This window comes from Rhea americana, unplaced genomic scaffold (assembly GCF_003343005.1).
Source record: "Rhea americana isolate MKP2758 unplaced genomic scaffold, rheAme1 scaffold_100, whole genome shotgun sequence".
Lineage (NCBI taxonomy): Eukaryota > Metazoa > Chordata > Aves > Rheiformes > Rheidae > Rhea > Rhea americana.
In genome coordinates this window covers 124,678-147,969 of record NW_028185040.1, presented here as the reverse complement: position 1 = coordinate 147,969, position 23,292 = coordinate 124,678, and the positions used below count along the sequence as shown (strand labels likewise).

At 40.5% G+C, this 23,292-nt stretch overlaps 1 protein-coding gene across 1 annotated transcript in view; it reads left to right on the top strand.

The window, feature by feature from the left end:
- Window positions 1-23,292, top strand: part of BMPER (BMP binding endothelial regulator) — a 150,408-nt gene that overhangs the window by 80,613 nt on the left and 46,503 nt on the right. Inside the window, exons 8-12 of the mRNA XM_085303689.1 lie at window positions 41-150; window positions 799-939; window positions 3,738-3,842; window positions 9,334-9,379; window positions 18,731-19,060. Of these exons, the coding sequence (XP_085159815.1) occupies window positions 41-150; window positions 799-939; window positions 3,738-3,842; window positions 9,334-9,379; window positions 18,731-19,060 (732 nt within the window). The remainder of the gene's footprint in view (window positions 1-40; window positions 151-798; window positions 940-3,737; window positions 3,843-9,333; window positions 9,380-18,730; window positions 19,061-23,292) is intronic.

Sequence of the window (23,292 nt, the reverse complement as noted above, 5' to 3'; positions counted from 1 at the left end):
CAACCACATTCTGTTTCTATTACTGTTTATTTATATTCAGGACAGAGGAAAGTGTTTGACCTCCCGTTTGGAAGCTGCCTCTTTCACAGCAACGTGTATGATAATGGGTCCTCATTTATTTATGACAATTGCACAATGTGTACATGCAAGGTAAGTCCACAGTGGTATTGTGTGCTGCTAGTCGGCATATATGTGTGCCTGGCTTGGCATAAATTTGTAATACTGGAGAACTATGAGGCCTGATACTGTGCTGCTTTGACATCTTGTGTGGTCCTTGAGGCTGATCTGAAAAGCACTCGCAGTTGTGCTGGGAAAGTTTGAAAAGTTACTCCCTGCCTCAGTTGAGACATGGAGCCTGACTATGTGTAATGCAAAATAAAGGTACTCAGATTATGTGATCCTCTTTAAGTTTGCACTGCAGTTGAAGACGAGTTTGTAGATGGTGAGTTTCCACATCTCTGCTGAAGGGCAGTGATTTTTCTAGTTGCTCTAATGTGACTGTGATCACTTGTACTTTGGCACCTAGTCACAAAAAATGTAAAGTGTTGCCAAATCAGTAAGTTAAGATTTTTGCAGGCCAACAAAAGTGCAAGTTGGGCTTTAGCATCACAGGCCATGAAAGATTGTCTTAATCCAGTAAATTGTTTTTGTTTTCCTTGAGCTGACCTTTTCAAAGCAGTTGTGCTATAACTTGGGTGCATGCAGTGACTGAGCAAACAGAAATATTATGATAGGGACATACAGGAGCACAAACCTCTTAGTGATGATTTCATGACTTCCTTCTGTGCTTTTACCCAGGATTCAACAGTGATATGTAAGAAGAGATGCTTACTGCCTGGAGAATGCAATAAAAACAAAGACCAGTGCTGTAAGGAGTGTGTCTCATATATCTCTCCTGAGGAAGTGAAAGTGTGCAAGTTCGGCAATAAGATATTCCAGGTAACGTTTCAGGGGTGGCTTGAAAACAGATGCCATTGTAACAGCTGAAACATCATGGGTTTACTGTAAATGAGCACTATGGTTTCCTTTTTAGCACAGTCCTTACCATCCTGGTTGATGACAGAACAACTCAAAGGAAAAGCTTTGCAAAATCTGCCATCAGCTATTTTCTTTTCGAGTCTGTGTGAATTCTGCTGTTACACAGAAATTAAGATTAGTTCCTCCTGGACATGGCATTATGTCTCCCTCTCCCTGTGCAGAGACTCAGGCTGCTGCTGCATGACAAATAATGCATTCTTGGTTAGAATTATGCCCTGCCTTCCCAGAAAAATGCTGATCATAGAATCATAGAATCAGTAAAGTTGGAAGGGACCTCTGGAGATCGTCTAGTCCAACCCCCCTGCTCGGCAGGGGCACCTAGAGCATGTTAGACAGGGTTGCATCCAGGCGGGCCTTGAAGATCTCCAGAGAAGGAGACTCCACAACCTCTCTGGGCAACCTGGTCCAATGCTCCAGTCACACTTACAGGGAAGAAATTCCCCCTCACGTTCAGGCAGAACTTCCTGTGCTTCAATTTCTGCCCATTGCCTCTTGTCCTGTCACACGGGACAACTGAAAAGAGTTTGTCCCTGTCCCCTTGACACCCTCCCTTCAGGTACTTGTACACACTGATAAGATCCCCCCTCAGTCTTCTCTTCCCCAGGCTGAAGAGGCCCAGAGTTCCTCCCAGGGCAGATGCTCCAGCCCTCTGATCATCTTCGTAGCCCTACGCTGGACTCTCTCTAGTAGCTCCATGTCTCTCTTGTCCTGGGGAGCCCAGAACTGGACACAGTACTCGAGACGAGGCCTAAAATACTGATACTCGTGGAAAAGGAAAGAAAGAAAGGAAAAGGTCTGTAGGCTTTATCAGCTGAGCCAGGGAGTCTGTTCTCCAGTTGAGCTAACAGAAGCTGTGCTAAGACTGTCTTGGCTAGGAGTTACTCGTGGAGATTTATTACACTTCACAGCTCTGCTAAGGACTGCACCCCTGACACCCTGTATTGGGAAACCACGTAAAAACTGTCGCTTACTGCAATCTCACCCAATGTTTTCAAACCACAAGGGATTCCCTGCAAAACATGTCTCGGGTTGCTGAGCCTCTGTTTGTTTTCTCAAGTGGTGCATTTTCTTTCACACCATGTCAGAAAAGATTCTGACACCTCACGGGCCATCTGTGAATTAAGAGACCCTCGAATCAGATCACATGTTAAATCCCTTGTGAATACTTGGTTTGTTCAGCCAGAATTACTTCCCATTTATTCCATCTTTTATGTACATAGCTGAAGTGTTTATTCTGGAAATTATATGGGAACAAACCCTCTGCACACAACAGGTACAAGGAGACTGTATTCAACCTGATTGGAACTTGTACACAGGTGCTATTGTACTTCAGGAATAAATGTCCGCTTCTCAGGCACCCAAATAAAATACTCCACTTCTTGTGAGGATCTTAGTGTATGAGTAAGTATTATATGCTGTAAGAAGAAGGAAAAAAAAAAAAGAGAGAGAGAGAGCACATCTGCTCTGTTGATGGTGCAACACAGATGGAATGGGCACAGGTTCACGGAGAGTCTGTGCTGTCACCTTTTTAGATCAAAGCTGTGACCACTGCTGTGAGGCCAGCTGCATGCAGTTAGCCGTCATATCTTCTGGTACCTTAGCAGATGCTTGGAGAACAGTCATCAGAGGCCCACAGGAACATGTGCTGCATCAGAAACACCAGACTATCTTAACATAGCTTGGACATAGAAGATAAAGGAGAGACAGCCTTTAGCCAAGCACGTGTAGAATAAGTCAGTTTGCTTGGCATTTCAGATTTAGTCTGTTTTTCTCTCCGGTCAAAACATCATGTTGAAGTGGGCACATAATTGTTCACAGCTGTCTGGTTGGACTGCCTGTTCTGTTCCTGTCAGGTCTCTCCTCACCCTTCCTTCACAGCAGTCCTGTAAACAGAAAACATATACATTTTGGCTGTAAATGGGCAAGCACAAGGCTGCAAGTGGGTGAGACAGAGTGCTTTAGGAGCCACAGTTGGCAAAGGCAAAGCTATACTGAAACGAGCCTGGGCAGTTCCACAAGCAATCATTCCCAAGTTAGTGGGGAACAAGACTATGAGGCATATTTTGTTCTGCAGTTAGTATTTTAAGAGCCACGGACTGTCTTACCTGCTATACATTTTGGCAGTTTAGCACTGTATCTGTTCTAAACATTTTCAGATGTTTAGCAGATCAAGTGTCTGTGAAAGTGCTGTAAGTAATCTGAATTAGAATTCATTATTCGACCATTCCTGCCGTAAGCCAAAATGATGCCACATCTGGGAATAAATTCACTATATGCTGACATCTTAATCAAATGCCTTCACGTGCAACAACTTATACAAGTCACTCAACCCAGTGAATCAGATTTTTCTAATTATATCAGCTTAAATGAAAATTTGTGATAGGTGGGATCACATCTCAGGTGCATACTGGAGAGAAAACAGTGCAACTAATCAGGACATTGATGGAAAATGCAAATGTGATTTGGTTAGCTACGGCGGAATGAATTTCTGACCTAGAGGACTAAAGGGAAGAAATCCCTGCTGAATTTGATCTTTGTCTGTAATCCAACTGGGTGTAGACAGACACTTCAAAATAATTTAGACTAAACAATGACACAATGCCAACAGAGAAAGCCATCCTTTCTTGTTCAACGATACATTGCTGGAATAGCTTCCTGTTGCCAGCCCAGCTGATGCTATATCATGTTCCCTCTTGCAGGATGGTGAGATGTGGTCCTCTGTTAACTGTACCATCTGTGCTTGTGTGAAAGGCAAGACRGAGTGTCGCAAGAAACAGTGCATTCCAGTCAGCAGCTGTCCTAATGTGAGTTTTTTTAAAAAAGATATCGCATTCTTCACTTTTCTTCTTCACCACTGTCTTTGTCAGTGTTTCACCGTAGCATGGGCATGGCAGGAGGGCACACAGATTGGGGAGGAGGGATCCTTGGGCAGGTTAATTTAAGCTGGAGTTCCTGAAGTGCGCTATTGCTACCCTGTACATGGGCTTCCCACCTCTGTCTTTGCTCTGAAGAGTAAATGCTCCTGCTTTTCTCCTCCCTTTCCCGTTCCCTATCCTCAATACCTACACTGGAATATCTCTTTCACATGTATTTAATAGCTTTGTAGAATGATGAGATGATTGTGTTAATGGATCAAGAGCATGCTTTTTTTTTTAGGGCAAGCCACAGGAGGTTGTGCTGGCTTTCCTTAGTGCATGTGAGACTTAATCATTTGGTTAGACATGTAAATTAGACAAAGCAAAGCAAATGATTTCAATCAAACCATGCCACTTTCTCTGAGGTTAGAGCCTGTGCATTTTCTATGTTGAAGTCTGAAGTGAACCCAAAGRGTGATGTAAATATAGCTTTGCTTAATTGCTTCAAAATTAGCATTAAACGAAACCTTGAGCTACAGTCTGCCTTTGTTTCCTGGATGTCTGTTGGCCACAAATGATTTTGTTTAAATGGCTAAAGCTTTCAGAAGAGGGAACTCTAAATAGCATCTCATGTGGGTGCAGATCTCTGAGCAGCACTGCAGGAGAAGGAGCCAAGTCATTAGCATTACACCTTCTCAGTGTTTCCTTCTCTGTCCTGGAAGCCAGCAAGGAAAATATGAGTCACAGACACCTAGGTAGAAATTTTTAAATGACAAACTTGARTTTGTAAAACTTTATACTTGTGAACTTTTGACAACCAGAAGCTATGGTAGAATAGGGAGCCTGTGTCTTGGCGCTCCCTGTTCTCTGGGCTGCAAGAACTGCTTGTACGCTCAGAAGAGGGGACATCCTGTCCCGTCATCTTAGCACTCCTTTGCTAGTTCACCACAGAGGGCAATTCTGCTGCTAACAGGCCTCACGCAAGGTATTGCACACACCTTAAGAGATATGAACCAAGGGAGCTCTTCTGGGAACCTGAAGAGGCCCTTGGTARCCAGGTTTCCTTCCTTCAAGCTATTTACAGGATAAGCAGGAGGTGAGAACATGGGCCCTTCAGGTCTCTTCAAATCCTTTGTTGTCTGGGAACCTGGCCCATGCTGCACCTATTTACATTTTCCCTGTGCTGATGCATTTCAAATATTTAAGCCTCTTCTGAGATGAAAATATAAATGCATGGCTTAACATAATTCTTAAGTGAAATACAACTTTAGCACTACTGTATTTAAATTTGAGCATTGAGATGACTATTCAAAATGGCTTCTGTAAACAGGATAGCTGCTTTGCTGCTCACAGACGATCAGTGAAAATAGTGGTGAGTGAAAATTCACCATACACAATCCTGTGGTAGCATAACCAAGTTGCGTACAAGCTTTTTCACTGCTGTTATATGATCCATGTCAAGGCTAATGTGAATTTCTAAGCTATCCTAAACCCCCAAGTTGAGTTCTCAGATGAGAACTAGTTCCTTAGGGCTGAAAAGACCAGCTTTGTTATCCCACAGCACCATTCCTCATAGTATCCAACCAGTCAGCCGGTCCTCTATAACAAGCTTCGCAAAAAGCCACCTCCCTCCACAGGTACAAATAACATTTCTACTATTTCAGGCTAAATTGGAAGGACAAGCAGGAGAAAAAGTAAACTCTAGAGCGAAATTTATTTTCCTGGTCCAAGTGGTACGAGTTTAAGTAATTTTAAAGCCAATAATGTATACTAATGGATTTAAATCTTCTCCTTTTTGTCTGTGCTCCACTCTCTGATGAGATGTTCTGCCACAAATCTGTAGCCGTTAATTAAACACACCACATCACTGAAAGTAAAGATATATTAGTGGTTCTGGTAAGAAGTGTCTGGATATTGCGCATAAAGTTACGCTGCTGTCACTGAAAGCCGTAGGGGTGTGAACTCCATTACCTTGCTCCGTTCGCAATATTTCTGGCAATAAGCAGTCTCTACTGGCTGTTGAAGACTGCTGTGGAACAATATGCCATTTAATATCCCCTTGAATGCCAGGCCCCRTAAAATTATGTCATTAAAACTGTATTACGATACACACATCTGAGTGTCAAAGAGTTAAGGATTCACAAACAAACTTGCAGTGTTATTCCGTGACTTAAATGCTTTACCATGCAGTCTTAATAGTCTTTGCATGATGTTGATGGAATATTAATTAATTTATCAATACAAATTTTAGCCTATTTTTCCTCAGAAAGAATAGGTTTCAAAGTGGTAGTTCTGCAGAAATTTCCTGTGCCATGCAGCTGTTGGTATTACTAGATGTGTTGGTTGCAGGCTGCCGTATTTTCAGAGACTGTTTCTGCCATTTATTTCATTTTTTCTTAGAGTTAGGCWTTTTTTTTTTTACTGTTTCTATTTTTCTTTTCTTTTTGGAGTATTTAATTCTGTATCAGTAATTACAGAAAGTGTCTGTCTTAGCTTTTTTTTGTCTGCAGCAGAGGCAATCTMTCTCTCTCAACTTCAAGCCCTGTCATATTGATAGCAAAATCAGTCTTGCTTGGGCTCCTCGTGAGCCTTGTGGCTTGGGGTTTCTCTTTTGTACTTTCTGACTATTGGCTCCATGTACATATTCCCTCTCTTGGTTACCTCAAGCTTCAGCCTGCAAGGTGCAATACATGCTGGCCCCYATCCAGTAAAGTTATTAAGCGTGTGTCCAGTCCTGCTGAAGTTAGTAGGCCCTCCATGTGTGCTTAACCATGTGCTTAAATACTTTATAGAAAGAGAGTAATCTCAACACTTAACAAGATTGAATGTCAGATGTCCTCTAGCCTTTTTCTTACATAATTTGCTATTCACTTGCCTTAGCCCTACTCCATCCTCTTCCTTTCTTGTGCCATCTCCCTTCCATTTTTACATTATTACTGTTTTCTGCTTTGCTTCTTCTACTTACACCTCTGCTATCCCCACTAACAACGCCAGCCTGTGCTAATGGTCAGTGGTCATGAACAAGTCGGTTTTTGTGCTGCTATGGGAGATCCTGGCGAATTTTACAGCATACAGCCTTTTCTGAGCTCCAGAGCTGTGCAAAAGTTAATAGAACTAAATTCGTAGCATGTGAAGACATTTGCAAAGCTTGATTTTTGTGGGTAAATTTTGAACCCGTGAACTTCAAGTGAAGTTGAAAATTTATTCAGAACACGTTCTCTCATCCCTAGCACAGACAGCATTTAATGTTATACACATCTGTTATTATTACAAACAAAAAGTTGCTGTTTTTACTCTAGTGCCAAACGAGGCACAAAAAAACAACAGCTGTTGCTATTGCACAACCAAACAAAAAAAACCCTAATTAGTCTTGCCTTAAGAGAGAGAAAAAAAATGAAAACCTCATAAAAAAGAAGAAAAATCCCAGAAAATAAATAGACTCAAATGTGGTCTGCTTATAAATATTCATGGGGAAAAATGGATCACATCACTTAGCCCACTCCTAAGGGAACTCTCAATGCTAACGAACTCTTGCAGCACATGTTAGCAATAATGGGTTTCCTTATTCTACAAGACAAAAACAGGATCTCATGCCAACATGGTGGCTCAAGTAACCAGCCTCAGCAGGCTGCCTTGGAGATTCCAGTTTCACTTGAATTTCTGCCACTTCCAGCTTGGCTGATGATTTCAACTCTTTTATTGAAACAGAGAGGTAAGGCTATGTAGTGCAGTGTGTGGCATTCAGCTGCACTTCTTCCATTAGTGCAAATAAGTGTTCCTCAGCTTAGTATTTCTGCCTGGTCTTAACGTCCTTCTTCGTTAAAGGTGTCTTATCCTAGCAARTACTTGATAGTACCTCCCTGTTACAGCCTAGTACTCAGTTACTSTCTTTGCTCTGAGCACCTGGTAGTCACAAGAATGTCTAACCATTACTTCCATAGCTGGTTAAACTCAGATCCAGTCCATTTCTCAAGTTCAGACTTGCATCACATCCATTCTGTTCACACACAGCTGCACATTCAAGGACGGGCTTRCACTGAACTTCTGTGCCCTCAGGAAGATGAGCTCAAGGGCACTCAGCACCAAGCTGACATTTGTACGACTGGGGTCGATCAGGCATGAGTGGGAAGGAGTGTRCTCCAGTTCAGCCTGCCAGCGGACAGCTGAGTTCACTCCTCCCGACTCATGGTGTCCAAGCTTTGCAGCAGTGTAGGCAGAAAGCAATGCAGATAGTGACAGGGCTTTACTGTCTGTATGCCCACTTCTCCCTGCTCTGCATAGATGTGCCACTTATTCCTTCTCCATCTTCGTAAGCTTTTYTGCGCTGCTGAGTATGTTTAGGAGAAAGAAAATCATAGCTCCATACATTTACTCTTCCTGACCATTCCTTGCTCACCTGCTTGGTTGGGAATGGGAGTAATAGTCCCAAAATGGGGATGTTCTCTATGTTCAACTATGCTGGAGGGAAGAATCAGTGCAGGGAAGTAACATAGCTCCATATGCTTCCTACTAACCTGTTCAGGAATGTGGGTGAGCTCCGGTATCACCATAGGTTCTGTTATAACCCATGCCAGTTTTCACTTGAGAAACAACATCATTCAGGCTGAAGTTTTCCAGGCTTATTACTTGAAGGTTAGCTTCAGGGAATTTGARTAAAATAAGATAGGCTATCTTTTAATTCAGTGAAGACTAAAAAGGAGCATGAGTGTATGTACACACACAGAGCTATGTTTCCTACTTCTATCCAGCCTCCTTTTAGATGCAACTGTAAAGCAAATTGACCTGGGCGGAGCAGTAAGTAAAGGCTCGACCCTTTGGTCCATATTACTAYAACTAGGCCAACCCGTTTGCTTTTAGAATTTACACATCCTTAGATGTATGCCCATTTCGTTCAGCAGGGGACTTGGTCCATGATTTCTGAGTTGGTAATAAGATTTGCTCAGAGATATCACAAAATTTACCAGTGAAAGGAATCTGGCCAAACTAGACCTGTATCAGTGCCTCCTTCATTCATTTTKCTGGAAAAACAAATGTTTTATTGTTTTGGAACAGATCACCTCTGCAGAGACATAAAGGGTGTACATAAGAAATGTGCTGTATGTATTTTGGGTGGTGGGGGAAAGGGAATGATCTTGGAAACCAAATGACTAGTCTGCTTTAGATATCCACGAATACACGAGTCCAAAATTCTCTCACACTCTCTCCAAAGAGAAAAGGGATAACAGAGAACTCTTTTAGTATTTCATTTCTTATAAGACTGCCAGGAAGCTCTTTGAATAGTTCTGTCTGTTTTTAGCACCTGATATTTGAAGCTGTAACCAGGGCATTGAGTTCAAACACAACTTGAACTATTTTCAAAGTCTTATCCAGCCTTACAACATAACACAGTCACTGCTCCAAAAACTCTTTCATTAAATCAGCTTGTCTTTCTCCCAATTAGGGTAAAATCCTGAACAGAAAAGGATGCTGTCCTATTTGCACTGAAAGTAAGTTCCTTCTTCACGTTCTTTAAATTCTTTTTTATTCTTTCAGAGAAAATAAATATACTAGAATTATGTTTGCTTTTCCACTTTCCTTTTAGAGGCAGCTAAAAGGCAGGTGGGTATGGTTGGCCACAGATTGTCTTCTATAAATCTGTAAATTTAAAATAAAATGTCTGTCAAAGGGATTTTTTTTCTCCAAATACCACTAGTTTTGTGAAATCTGAGGTGTAACTCTGTGTAGGATATAGTTAGCCTGTGAAATTTGAAATACGGGTAGACCTGGTACCTTRTATACCTGTAAATTACACACTTAGCTATGCAATACTGGAGAAGCATTAAGTATGTATATAATCCAAGACCTTTGCAGATGATTTGCAGGAGATAAAAGAGGTGTGCAGAAATCTGAGACATAGTCTGGGAAAGCAATGGAAGATAAAATAGAAAGCTGTCCCTCTGTGGTTAGTTTAAACATCGCRTTTTTATCCCTTTACTCTTCACTTGAGGAATGATCATCTTATGATCACCACTTGTGATCTCTCCTAGTCAGCAAAGCACTTAACCAAATACTTATATGTACACTTGTCTTATTTAAGTCAACAGGGAGACCCAGCCTCACAGAAGTTAATGGGATAGAATTACATGTTTCATTTAAGACATATTTAACTATTTTGTTAAATAAGGACAGACTGCTAAAATGGGGCTTTATGATTTATAGGAAAGCATTTGAAAAAAGGAACAGGTTTTTAAGGAGAATGTTATCTATTCTTGTCTTAAGGGAAATTGCTTTTGCTGATCATCTCAATTCTGGGTGCTCTTTRTTTGCACAAACACTATATATTAAATCCTTGCTTCTCCATTCTGTACCTCAATTATTTTGAAACATATAGCTTATGGTAAAATAAATCTGGTTTGCAARTTTTTAGTATCAGAATGAAATGAAATGTATGTGACATAACTTCAGAAGATCTTGAGACAAAGAATACCAGGGAGAGGGAGAAATACAAGAGAATTCAAATGACCAGCAATTGATTTCCTCCATGCTCACTTTCAAGGGAGAAGAAATTTCCAGGGACCTCTGCTCAAATATTACATGTTATTATTGTCATGAATTTATTGAAGTCTTACCTCTGTTCTTGTGTTTCATTCTCATCAACATTTTTCATACATTCTATTGTAACATGAACAGTATTSCGTGAAAGGGTGAAACTAATGGGGTCATTCCCTCAAAAGCACTGGAGACTCTCTTCTGGAAGGGGTTAAAAAGAAGACAGTAAAGTGACTCCTTCAGAAGTGCTACTAGTGAACTATAAATTGTGATAGTTGTTTCATGGGAGAAGGAGGCAAAAAAATTTACATGTTGAAAGTAAAAATAACTCATCTAGGAACGGGGTAGACTAAAGGTCAGAACTTCTAATGATATAGAAAAGAAATGGTCGCTGCTATAAGACATGAAATTAAAGGCACAGTGTCATCAGCTAGTAGAGCACATGAAATCTGTATACCTGCTAGGAATGAAGTCACAGCTGCAACTTCTGTTTGGTTTTARAGAACAATCATATCTGACCATGAACAAGTATGCAGAGAGAGGAGTCCTAGAGAAACTATGAGAATTTGGGCTCTGATTCAGCAGCCATTAGAGCATCTCCTCATTCACTTTAGTGGATCCAGGCTGTGTGAGGAAAYGGTAATCCTTCTTGATATCTGGAAAGTCTGTACTGTGTAGAACAAACAAATGCATGTGGCCATAGTTTCTYGCCATCCCTCTGTTTGGAGGTCTCTAGCCCAACCTCTTGCTCAAGGCAAGGTCGACACTGAATTCAGACCAGATTGCTCAGGGTTTTGTCCAGCTGGGTTTTAAAACCTCCAGGGATGGAGATGCCACAGCATCTCTGGGCAACCTGTGCCAAAGTTGRACTGTCTTTGTGGTGAGAACTTTATTTCTTATGTCAGGTTGGAATCTCTCTTGTTTCGGCTTACCATCAATGTCACTTGTCCTCCAGCCATGCAGCTCCATGAAGAGCCTGGCTCCATCTTCTTGGTAACCTCCTTGTAGATACTAGAAGGCTGTAATTGGGTTCCTCTGAAACTTCTGTGTTAAACAAGATTGTTCCCTTAGCTTCTCCTTTTGGGTCTTGGCCATATTGCACTGGCCGCATGGAAGGCTGGGAGGCACAGAAAGCACGCTCCTCTGTTCACATGGAACAGATGGATCTTTTTTTGGAGGTGTCGGTAAAGATCCATCTAGTATTTGGAGGGGAGCTGTTGATGAACTCATCCTAAGCTTTTATAATTAAGTGGTCATTCCCAGCTTTTATCAGGTAATGTAATCAAAGTCCTTAAATACCTCTTCTCATGCTGTAGTGATAGTCATTAGTGTTTTAACAGTTGCCATTTGCAAGGAGCCAATTCTACCCTTGTGTCAGAAGAGCTGTAAATCTCATCACAACATTCAGACAGGCCAAAGGCAAAATCATAAGGATTTCAGTGATGATCACTATCTCAGATAGTCCAGTAATTAAAAGCTTTGCCAATTCAGCCCATTTCAGCTGAGATAAGATGCACGTACAAAGCTCTTTCTCCCTCCCACCCACACATACTGATTCTCTCTCCACATATTAACCAGACATTTTTGGCGGTCCAGCAGATATTAATTTTCCAAAGTAAAAACAACATAGGAGGTACAAGAACATACTGTACACAGGAGAGCTTTGAGTACAGTAAAAGGCAGCCAATTTCTATGAAGTGGGTCAAAAACAGTCACGTTGTTAAAGGATACAGTTTAAAAAAAAAATTGATTATTTTTCAAAGCAGTTTGCTGCAGAGAGAAAAAGTACCTCATCTCCTAAAGGGCTGGTGAGTCCCCTTTGTCTACTGTTGCTGAAGTTAACTATGGTTAGTTTTGGCATGTTGCTGCTTCAGCTCCATGGCTGGTGTACAGTTATCACTAATTAAACACAGTGGTCATACCAGTGGAAAATTCAACAGTTTAGTTTATCCTGCTGTAAAAATGTAATGAAATGTACTCTTTTCGGCTTGATTTAGAAAAATCGCCACTGACGTCAATTCCATAAATTAGTAATCCTATGTTAGACCAAGGTCATTTTCATATTAAAAAAAGAAATCACTAAGCCTAAGTTAAAATAACAGACTTCCTCAACTCTAGACAAAGAAGGGAATTGGCAATGGAAGATAAATCTTTCTTGACATAGTACAATTGATAGCCCTTGCTGAAGTTACAGCATACAGTGTRAAAGATTCCTGTTGCAACATTGTAGATATCAGTTCATCATGATCGATAATCCTATAACGATCATACCTAAGGCGTTGGTACACTGTGCRGATGGAGATTTTTCAAACTGTACTGCCATCATATATACCTGGCAGTACACGTGGTTAATTTTGTATCACATTCATCACAAATCATTCTGCAGCTTTTTTAATTGACAAAATGACCACTGGAGCTAATGAATAACGTCACCAAACTCAATGGCATTTAGACTCAGCCTTGGGAGTAAAAGATWGGTACTTTCACCTGCTCCTTCATATGGATTCTTTTTTGTTTGTTTTTATAGAAATACGTAAAGATTGATGACTCTCTTAAGAGAAAAAAGAAAAGAAAAAGTGGAGTTATGTACATAGGTTTGCTCTGAGAGCAGGGACCTGGACTCAAGGACCACATAGGCCCCTGTTGGTTCTGTTTCTGATACTATTTCTTTGCAATGGAGAAAGGCATCAAAGAAAGACTGCAGTTGTTCATTCATACTGAAATGCTGCTTGTGATTTACCTCCTCAGCCATTTCAAGTGTGATGGTCTACTGTATAAATATGTATTTGGACGAAYTGGAGTAGCTATTTTATTTATGAAATAGACCATAAAGACTCCTGTGGAGTTTTTGATACCACACCTTGTGATGTGTATTATATCAAGCTGCACTGTGCAGCAATTATGAGGAGAGCAGTCTATGGCTATGCATTTTTTAAGACAAGCTAATGAAATTCTATTATACATGCTCTGTAGCTACTTTTCAAAAGTTAATAATGTGTTCTGTTTGATTTAGGGCTTAATTCAGAGTATGRTCTGATTACATTCAAAGTTTCATTTTTTTTTTTTTTAATGAGATCTTTTTGAATTATAGATGTGCAACGAAATCACCCTTAACTGGTAAACTTCTATTTTTTCCTCCTTCTCCTTACTTTAAAAGTGTCCAAACCAATTTTAGTTATAATTTAAAGTATATTTTTCTTGGCCACTCTTAAGTAGTTACAAGCCCAGAAGAGTGTGACCAGACATCTGGACATCTTGGACTTCAATTGACTGTTCTGATGCCCTGAAAAAATAAAACAAACTATTCCATGAGCACCAGAACTAACAGAGCCTGGTTTCCTATGGATTTGTGGCCCATTTCCTTTATACCCCAACAAATAATAAATCCAATGAGAGACAATATATCCTGTGGCTGATCTGGAGCTACAAGTGTGCTAATTGGCCAGCCAAAATGCTCCTGCTCTTTGGCCAGTCAGGGTGTGTGCTGCCTGTCTGTCTGGCCTCTACTGAGCATTATGTATAAAGGGCTAAAAACTGTCTGTCTGGTGATGGGGACACTGGGTGGAAGGCAGGAAGGTGCTTTTTTGCAACCACTTGTTTGAGTCTCTTACCTCTACTCATCCAGGGGTTTTTCCCAACATTTACTACAACTTAGTTGTCTCTGATGCTTTTATCCTTCTGTCAAATGTGGTTCAAATTAGCCAAAACACATCATGATTTCATAATTCTTTTTCTTAGAAGAGCATGTTAAAACTCATGGAATSCTAAAAGGTCCTTCCCCTTGCTGTTGCTTGTTTCAGCTTCCTTTTTTGTACAGATAATTGTGATTTCAAACCCTGTGGTCCTTGCCTACAGTTACCTCACCAGCAAAGTCAATATTTTATTTGAATTGGGCACGTGATTCATAATATACAAGGAAAACAGTCCAAAAACTCTATGGTATTCACTTTAGCACCTGAATATTGTTATTATTAGTTTACTTGCGAGCTTTAGATCCTTAGGTGGGAACTGAGCAAACTGCCTGAGTCATCCATGAAGTTCAAGATTGTCAAATGTAAAAGCGCCAAGTCCGTATATAGTTGCTTAAAAAGAAAATGTGGAAACTGCTTCTTCTCACTGAAGCCAGAAGTTTTGAAAACTGTTTTGGGAGCCTAAATGTGGGATTTCCAAAAGAGATTTAGAGGTGTTTTGCGGCAAGCTCCCAATAATGTTTAATTGGAGTTGAGAGCCTTAACTGCATCAGGCCCTTTGAAACTCAGCCTTCAGAACATAGTTTTGGGGTCCTGGTTTTACAAATCTGAGTCTTTCAGGGACAGAGGAGAAGCAGGGATATATTTACCTTCATGCAGAAGTGTTCGTGTGTGTAGATGAGCAAAAGATCATCAAACAAAGGCCGTAAATGCTAGGTTCGAAACTAGCAACAGGCCGTTGTTCTCCACACACCTTGCCAAAGGATATTGTGGTTGCTAAAAATATATTTGGGTTCAAGGGGAGACTGGGCAAACTCACAGAAAAGAAGTGCATCAAAGGTTACTAAATAAAGAAGAAACACGCCTAGCTCAGAAAGTTCCTAAGCTGCAAACAGTTGGGAAGCTGGCAGTCTTAGAGGAAGTATCATATCCACTTGTCCTTTTCTGACCCCTTCCTAGACCCTAAGAAAGAGCTGACAGGGACTCAGAATATCTGCAATATGCAAGGATTTACTGTAAAAAAAGAAGGGAGGATCTTCACTCATGTCTCTGTGCCTCATTAACACAAGCTAGCAAAATTCATGCGCTTGCACTGGGTAATGTAGCTTTGGTGATGCAGGGGTTGTCTATCCATAGCAACCCAACAGAGGTGCAAGTCACCCACAATACTGACTGGAGAGTCATTGTTTCCCATAGATCTCAAAAACAGCCAAGAGGAAGGACTGGCTTGTTTCAAAAGGAGAGAAAATAAAAAAGAACCAAACCATAAAACATTATGTGATTGAAACCCTCCCAAAAGGAAATAAACAACAATCCCAAACCTAAAAATGGCTGGAACTCTTTTCATGTTGCCTGCCTTTTGCTGTCTTGTTATACCCTGTATTTAAAGTTTCTTTCTAGTTCTTCTCTCTGGCAGTGTCCAAGTTATCCCAGGTGTGGATTTTTTAAAACCTCGCAATTCTAACAAACCTTTAAAAATATTTTACACAGTGATATCGGAGAATCAATTATTCAGGTTGTTTTCAGGAGGTTTTCCCTCCTCCACTTCCTTGGTTATTAAAGAAAATAGCAAATTTTGGATCAGTCATTCAGCTATCCAATCCAAAATACATTCTTTTTTATTTTAACTGCATTGCATCAGGTTGACATATGATGTGACACAATGTAACATAACATAAAACAACATTACTCTACATAACACGTTAGAAATTAAAAATAAATATTTCCTTTGGATCCCATTGGTACTATCCATTTTACTTGCACATCTCTAAATTATATTTGCTCCTCACAGGTCTTTCCTCTAAACCATTGGCTTAGTTGAAGAACCCCCTTTTTCTCYCCAAGAGGTATTAGGTAATAGCATCTACAACATCTCCACATTCTTCGCCTCTAGAAGTGCAAGCAAAAAAAATAGTTCTCTTCACTGAAATCTTCACCGATTTTTAGGCTGCTTTTTTGTTGATAGTTTTCTTGTTTTCATAAAAATTTTCATTACATTTAAAGAAAAATTAAAACCTGAGAAAATGAAATAGGATCTGAATGGTTAATAAAAATATCTTTAATATTCATCATGCAGATAATTATATGAGTACCAAAGGAAATAAGGAGCATATTAATATGATTTAGTACCATTAAAATCAGATGGTCCCCATATAAAATCTATAGAAGTTTTCCTCTGGGTAAAAATTGAGTTGGTGATAAAAACTATATTGTTCCTTTCATTGGAAGCTTGCAATTTTTTAAGAAGTATCAGTCAGTTAATCTTGTTTGGATTTTGGGGAACAGTTATGGTATCCTCATTGGTATCAGTGAGGAAAATGAGGYTCAAAGAAGCAGATCTATGCTTTTTTAAGAGCACTCTCTAAATTAAGGTGTCTTGGTTTGGGGGCTCTACTTAAAGTCCTTTGGGCCTGATTTCCAAAGGTGTCAGTCAACTGCTGTTCATTTTGACTTCAAATGGAGCTGTGAATGTTATGTCCTCTAGAAATAGAAACTTTCGGCCCCTAGTTGACAGATGTAGTTAACTGGCATAAAAACAGTCAAACATGGTTTAACTGAAAACTTGATGAGAAAAAAAGCAAGGTGGCAAAGGCAGGGGTAGAGTACAACTCTCCCAGGTACCACCTCTATGGGGATGTCTCCGAGTGGTAAGAGAGACTGAAGTTAGATTAAAGAAGACTTTACTACAGTTAGGATAGCTATGTTCAGGAACAGGTCGCCAGAGGAGGTTATGGAGTTTCTGGCACTACTATTGCTTTATAAGAACAAGTTAGATGATAGACATCTGTCAGGAACAGCATGGATACAGGTGAATCTGCACTACAAATGGAGAAGGAATAGATAATGTCTCCTTGGGTCCTCTTCACCCTTTTTTCTGTGGCTCCGTGTAGGAATCCCTGGACTCCTCTGATTGAAGCAAGTTAAAAAGTGCCAGAAACAGTTTAGCTGCATTAGCATGGCACTTTATCTAGGCTGAAGAGCCCTGCCGTGGGATGTGTCAGAGCCCCACTCTGCACCCCACCATAGAAATTCCCTGCCTCTCCTCCGTAAAAGCTGTGCCTCCCTCTTTGTAGTTTTGAACTTGCCTTTCTTTTTAGTTGTCGTTCCAGAGGAGCCATGCATGTTAGTTAGACATTAAAAAAAWWTTTTTTAGCAAATAGATTATATTYTCTGTTATTCTCCCCTCCTTTTTTTTTGGGGGGGTGGGGTGGGAATTGGTACTGTTTATAGCTCTCTGATTACTGAGTCAAATTTTGTTACTGCACTAAGCTCTTCCTCTAAAACAGGCATCATTTTTCAAAAGCAGCATAAACCCCTGGGCACTCAGCTGGCAATGGCCCTGTGCATATCTCTGCCCAGAGACTCCTTCCTGCAGGAGAAGCAGCAGCAAGATGTGGTTGGGACCTATYGTTATGCCCGAAGGCTGAAATGCAGATAAATGTGCTGCTGTCCTTGATCACTAGGCCTGGGATTGCCTCTRTTTTTGAGAGGCGTGTTGGTCTCTCACTGAGTGATGAGGCAGTAGCCCTTCCTATGTCCCACAAATACGGGCCRTGCTCTAACAACTGGCTGGAGGGGAAGGAGCACAATCTTTGCCCAGTCAGGATTGCAGCCACATCCACTGCATGCCTGGAAGCTCCTCGGAGCACCTGGGAGCGTGTCGGTGCCCTGCGTAGCCTGCCTGGGCCACGTTTAGAGTTGGCTTTGCTTTGGGTGACTACAGGGCAACTTAGCGTCGATGAGTGTGGAAAAGCTCTGTCTCCACGTGGTGGCTTCTCTGAACAACGTATAGCTGCAGGCATCACTAAGAAATCTCCTTGTATTTGTAATGGTGTAAACGATAGGTGAATCTACCATGCATGTATCTGATAGTCATYGCATGTTGTTATTCTTATACTACTGCCTTTTTGTAGGTAACATGATAACAGTAGCTACTAAAGTCAATTGTTTATAARCAACACTTGTTATAATTTGTAAATTATATAAAGATGTTAATAGTAAATGGTAATAACGTTTCATCAGGCATCACATTCACAATTCAATGACAGACATGGTTTACAAGATACTTAATGCTGGTAATATGGAGAATTTGGGAAAAAGATAGCTGTACSTAGTTTATAAATGCACAATATTTTTAAGTGTGCCTATGGGAGATATGGACAGACCCTGGTCCTGCTGAAGTGGTCTGATGACTTAATTTCRGTTGCTCACCTCATGAGTAAGGTGAGCATTTTCTGGAAATGAAATGGTATCTGAACAGTCTCACAGGCATTGTATTCACCTAATGGATGATAATTACTTGATAACCTGATGGATATAATGACCTGTGGATGATAAATGCTTGGGTTGGAAGAGTTGTCTTGTGTTTCTAGCTACATGTTAGCCTTACCATACTGACCCAAGGATTAATTGACCTTCAGTTACCACCTGCTTTGAAAAATGCTTCTGTTAAAAACATAGAGCCTCTGGTTTTGAAAATATACATTCCTAGCAGTCCTCAGCCAAATCTAACCTGTAGGGGCATTAAGTGAGAGCAAYATCCTCCAAGTTCTTATTGACTGCTTATTTTCACATGAGATTGATGCTGATATGGCACTTTTGTTTCTCACTCACCTGCAGAGCCTGGAGTTTGCACTGTATTTGGAGATCCTCACTACAACACTTTTGATGGACGGACATTTAACTTTCAGGGAACATGTCAGTACGTTTTGACRAAAGACTGCTCCTCCTCTGCCTCGCCCTTCCAGGTGCTGGTAAAAAACGATGCCCGTCGGACCCGTTCTTTCTCCTGGACAAAATCTGTGGACCTTGTGTTGGGCAGAAGCACTATCAGCCTCCAGCAGCACCTCACAGTGAAGTGGAATGGGACCCGCATCTCACTGCCTTGCGAGACACCACAATTTCAGATCGATTTGGATGGTTATTTGCTGAAAGTGACAACCAAAGCAGGTACGGCAAGTGTGTGCACATGTGTGTGCATATGTCTTCTCCCTGAAGAACATCTCAAGTGCAACATGAGCAGCTGTCAGTAGAAAAACCATAATAGCAACAGTAAAGATATTTTATAATTCTGTAGAGATATGAGGATCCCAAGGTGCTTGATAACCCTTTCAAAATCAGTGCAACCTATAAGGAGACAGATATGAATTTGAAAATCTTTGCAGAACACTTCCTAAAATATGTTTCATTCTGTAATTGATAATTAACTGCTTGCATATACAAATGTATCTGTGATTTKCACTTCCAGTGTGTAGGAATGGTTTACCCAGGTTCATCCTTTGATACTAATTAATAAGAACAGAGAGGAAATCAGTTCTTAAACATAGCACTCAGTTCTTCCCCTGCTTCACACCTTGCAGTCTCAGTGGGCAATATATATATAAAATCGTAGTAATTAATTGCCAGAAGAAGTTGTCAAATTATAGAAACATTTCCTTAGGGATATCCGCCRAAATAGAAGTCCTTATTTGAAAATCAAGGCTTGATTTGCTGCCTCACATCAAATTGTTGGGCTCACTTTATGTTCAAGTAAGAGTTTGTTGGAACAGACTTTCTGGAAATTGGAAGCTTCAAAATATCTGGTACCATTTTTGCAAAAGCAAGGAGGGGAAAGAGAAGGCTTTCAGGTCTTCTGAGTCCTAGAAATTATGTAAATTGTCAAAATGCTAAATCAGAAGACTTGCATTTGTTTTGATAAACTGTTCTGATACTATAGTATCCTGGCATAGATAAATACTGAGTGGAAGTTAAAAATTTACTCATTAGCGTGTGTTAGGCACTACTGCATTCCTGGGAGATTTCACTTTCACAGTGAAGTACTGTTTCARTGAGAATAATATTTACTGTTAATTCAATTAAATGGCATGAGAAAGCAATGAAACCAGTCTTTCTTACAGAGTGATATGGTCACAGTTAAGAAGCATAGTCTTAATCATTATCTAGCATCTTTTTTTGCAAGGGGGACACTAGCATGCACTGTTGAGCTGAGAATTTAGACACCTGTTCATATATCCCCTGGAAATGTGAGTCTGAATAATGTGGATCCCAGCTCTGGGCTCATTCCTCAAAGTGGCAATGCAGATTTTTGTGGCTGTCTGTAGAATGCACACAAGTTGACYATTATTCACAACTTCTAATTAAAAGCATCTTGAGTGTTTCTCTTTGCAGCCAGCTGAATGCTATGAATTCTGGTGATGTGGGTTTCATTAGCCAACCACAGGCCAAGGAAAGGTTTTCAATCAAAGATGAATGACAGCTAATCCTGCTGCTATTCCATTTGTCTCTAGTATAAGCCTAATAAATGACTGCACTCATCCTTGTCCATGTGTTGGCAGTGGAGTGCAAACATGGCATATGCAACATACCAAACAGTGTGTAATCACTGCAAATTATAGTCTAAATAATTCCYCCCCTTAACAGAGAAGGATCAGGTTTCTCTTGCTAAGCGCAGCACCATGGGCCAAGTCATCCTTTCCTTGGCACACAAGGCCTGGAAAGCAGCAGAATGGGGTGACTTTATTTTGCTGGGAGAGGACAACCAGCAGAGAGGCTGCAGAGAGGTGGAGTGTGATGAGTAGAACTGGTTTAAAGTCAAAAATTTTGTTCCATAGGAAATTCCAAATGCTGGAGTGGGGGGAAAGAAGAGAATTTTCTCTGTTTCAGAATGAAATGTAGATTTTTTAAAAATATATACTTTCCCAGTGTAGGGAGTAAAATTGAGGGAGATAATTAGAAAAAAACCCAAGAAACATTGCACTAGCAACAAAATTAGAAATAAAACTAGRCTTGAAAGTGTAGAGTCTGGTGCTTACAGCTCAGGCAGCATTCCCATGGCTTTTGGTTTTCCTTTTGCAAGGCTGAGAGCAGAGCCCTAGATAAACCAGAGGAGCCCAAAACTTCAGGAAGCCTTGTGGTCCCTGGCTACAAGGCAATCTGCATGGCAGGGCTGTTTTAGAATTGCACACCCTGAGAGTCCAGGCTTCCAGACAGCCCACCACATGAGCTGGCAGAAGACCAGCCTGGAGCCCTGCCAATGTTTTGTTGGAAGTTCATTGAATTTGATATATCTCCCTGAAGCATTTCAGTTTTGATGAATTGACATTTTCCATTGAAAACCTATTTTGTTGCTAAATTCCTCACCAACTGTAGCCCTGGATGCCATGCAGCAGCAATTCTGGCACCCTACTCTTGCAGGGTGCCTTCAGCATAGGTGTGGTTGGGATGGTGTTGAACCCTAAGATCTTTGTGTTGAGAAGAGAAGAGAGCAATGGGTGTGAGAGGGCTGGTGTTATTTCATCTGCCCCTGTAGTGCAAGAGGTTTTTTCCTTGATTCTTTCTTCTTTTTTTCCTGTGCTGATCTTATGTCCAAATGTACTTTGTTGAGGCTTTCTGTACTAAGTTGGCCCTAGGTCTTTAGGGAAGAGTCGTCTGCCAGTTCTTTAGGATGCCTTTACCGTGAAAAATCRTGCAGAACAATTGATGGGAGTTCCCAGCATGTGGAGCTCAGTTTGTGATGTGCATAAATCCAAAAGGAATTTTTTAAAGGCGGTAGAGCACACATTGTGCCAAGTTAAAAAATCAAGTAACAAGTTGGTTAAGCATCGCTCAAAGAAAGGGGAAAATTGGAAACCCCTAAAAAGTAACACAAAGAATGTTCCTTTTCTGCACATCCCCAGATGGGACAGATGCTGCATCCTTTGGCTTCAGATCTTGCCAGTTGCTTAGAATCTGATTCTTGTCCAAGTGAATGGGAAACTCATCCATTTGGGGGAGGAGAAGAGGGGGGAGTAGGCACCAAGAAACTCTTCCAAACAATTTCTGTCTGCCAAGGAGACCATTTCAAACATTGCTCCGTAGCATAATCCTGTCGGTCACAGCTCTTGTTGGTTTACTGAAACCAACTGAATTTTCTGCTTGTGGATGAACAAAAAGGCACATACTGCACAGTGCAGGGAGGCACAGAGCAAAATATTGTATGTGTTAGATGATACCCTTCCAGGTTATCCAAAAATGGAGCAGGCTCCRTTATGGACAGAAACCTGTCAGCTGTTCATCAAAGCTAGAAATCTTGCTAGTAAACTCTTTTAAAAACAGCATGATACCATAAAGCTACAAAGTTAGACTCACATCTGAGCACTTAGTATTCTGATATAGCGTAATTAAACAATATCCAACTAGAGGAAAGTACATACTCTTGTGGTAGTTTGGCTGTGACTCTCCTGAAACAGATATAATAATCAAAGCAGGAACCTGTGGATTTAAATGTATGCACTTTTATACCTAGAAATGAAAAATCAGAATTTTGTTATTCATATCTGCATACCTGGAGTTCACACAGCAACATGGAACAAGTAGATTTTGTAACCTCTCCTAACATTATAAAGGACACACAAATATTCAGAATAATTTCAGGGTTAACTCTTGTAATGAACATGAGTGATTTCAGTGAAAGTCAGTTAGTCCTGATTTGAGAACAGAAGTTGTAAAACTAAAATTAGGATAAACCATTAACCTCTCTTTTATGACTATGCTTAAAGTCAGCAGCTCTGATGGAGCTCTGATGGGCAAAAAGCTGAACACTAAAAGCTAGAGTTATTTTCTGAGGAGAACTGTCTGAGAACTTGGATCTTGACACTTCAAACTTTGAAAAAGTTTATATGGTTCTCAAGTGTGGAATAATCTCAGTTTGTAGGTTGATGGCAAGTTTTTTTTAAGTGCCAGCATGGCATTATTAGTCTGATGTCTGCAGATCAAGCTATGTTTTGTTTTTTTCAGTGTTGTCAAAAGCAAAGGCAGCTGGAATTTGAATTTGTCCAGCAATGATAATGTATGAAGCAGCTTAAAAGGCAGTTTTGCTCCTTGCCACTGTGCTGGCCTTGTTAACAATTGTAGTCTTGCTCAATTTCTCAGTCAGCTGGGTGTCAAATGCCTTTGGAGAAGAACACAGTGGCCCTATCCATTCTCGGTTTATTAGACAATTTGAAACTTTTTTCAGGCATAATTTGCTTGGGACATATTTGTACTATCTTGCTTATCCATAGCGATAAGAAAACATGACGAAATAGACTGTAGCAACTGGATGATGCAGAATTATTTGCAAAACCTTGCTMGGTAAATCTTTCCCCAAATGCTTGGTAACATTTAAATCACATGAGGGACAGGACAGCACTTACCAGTGGCAA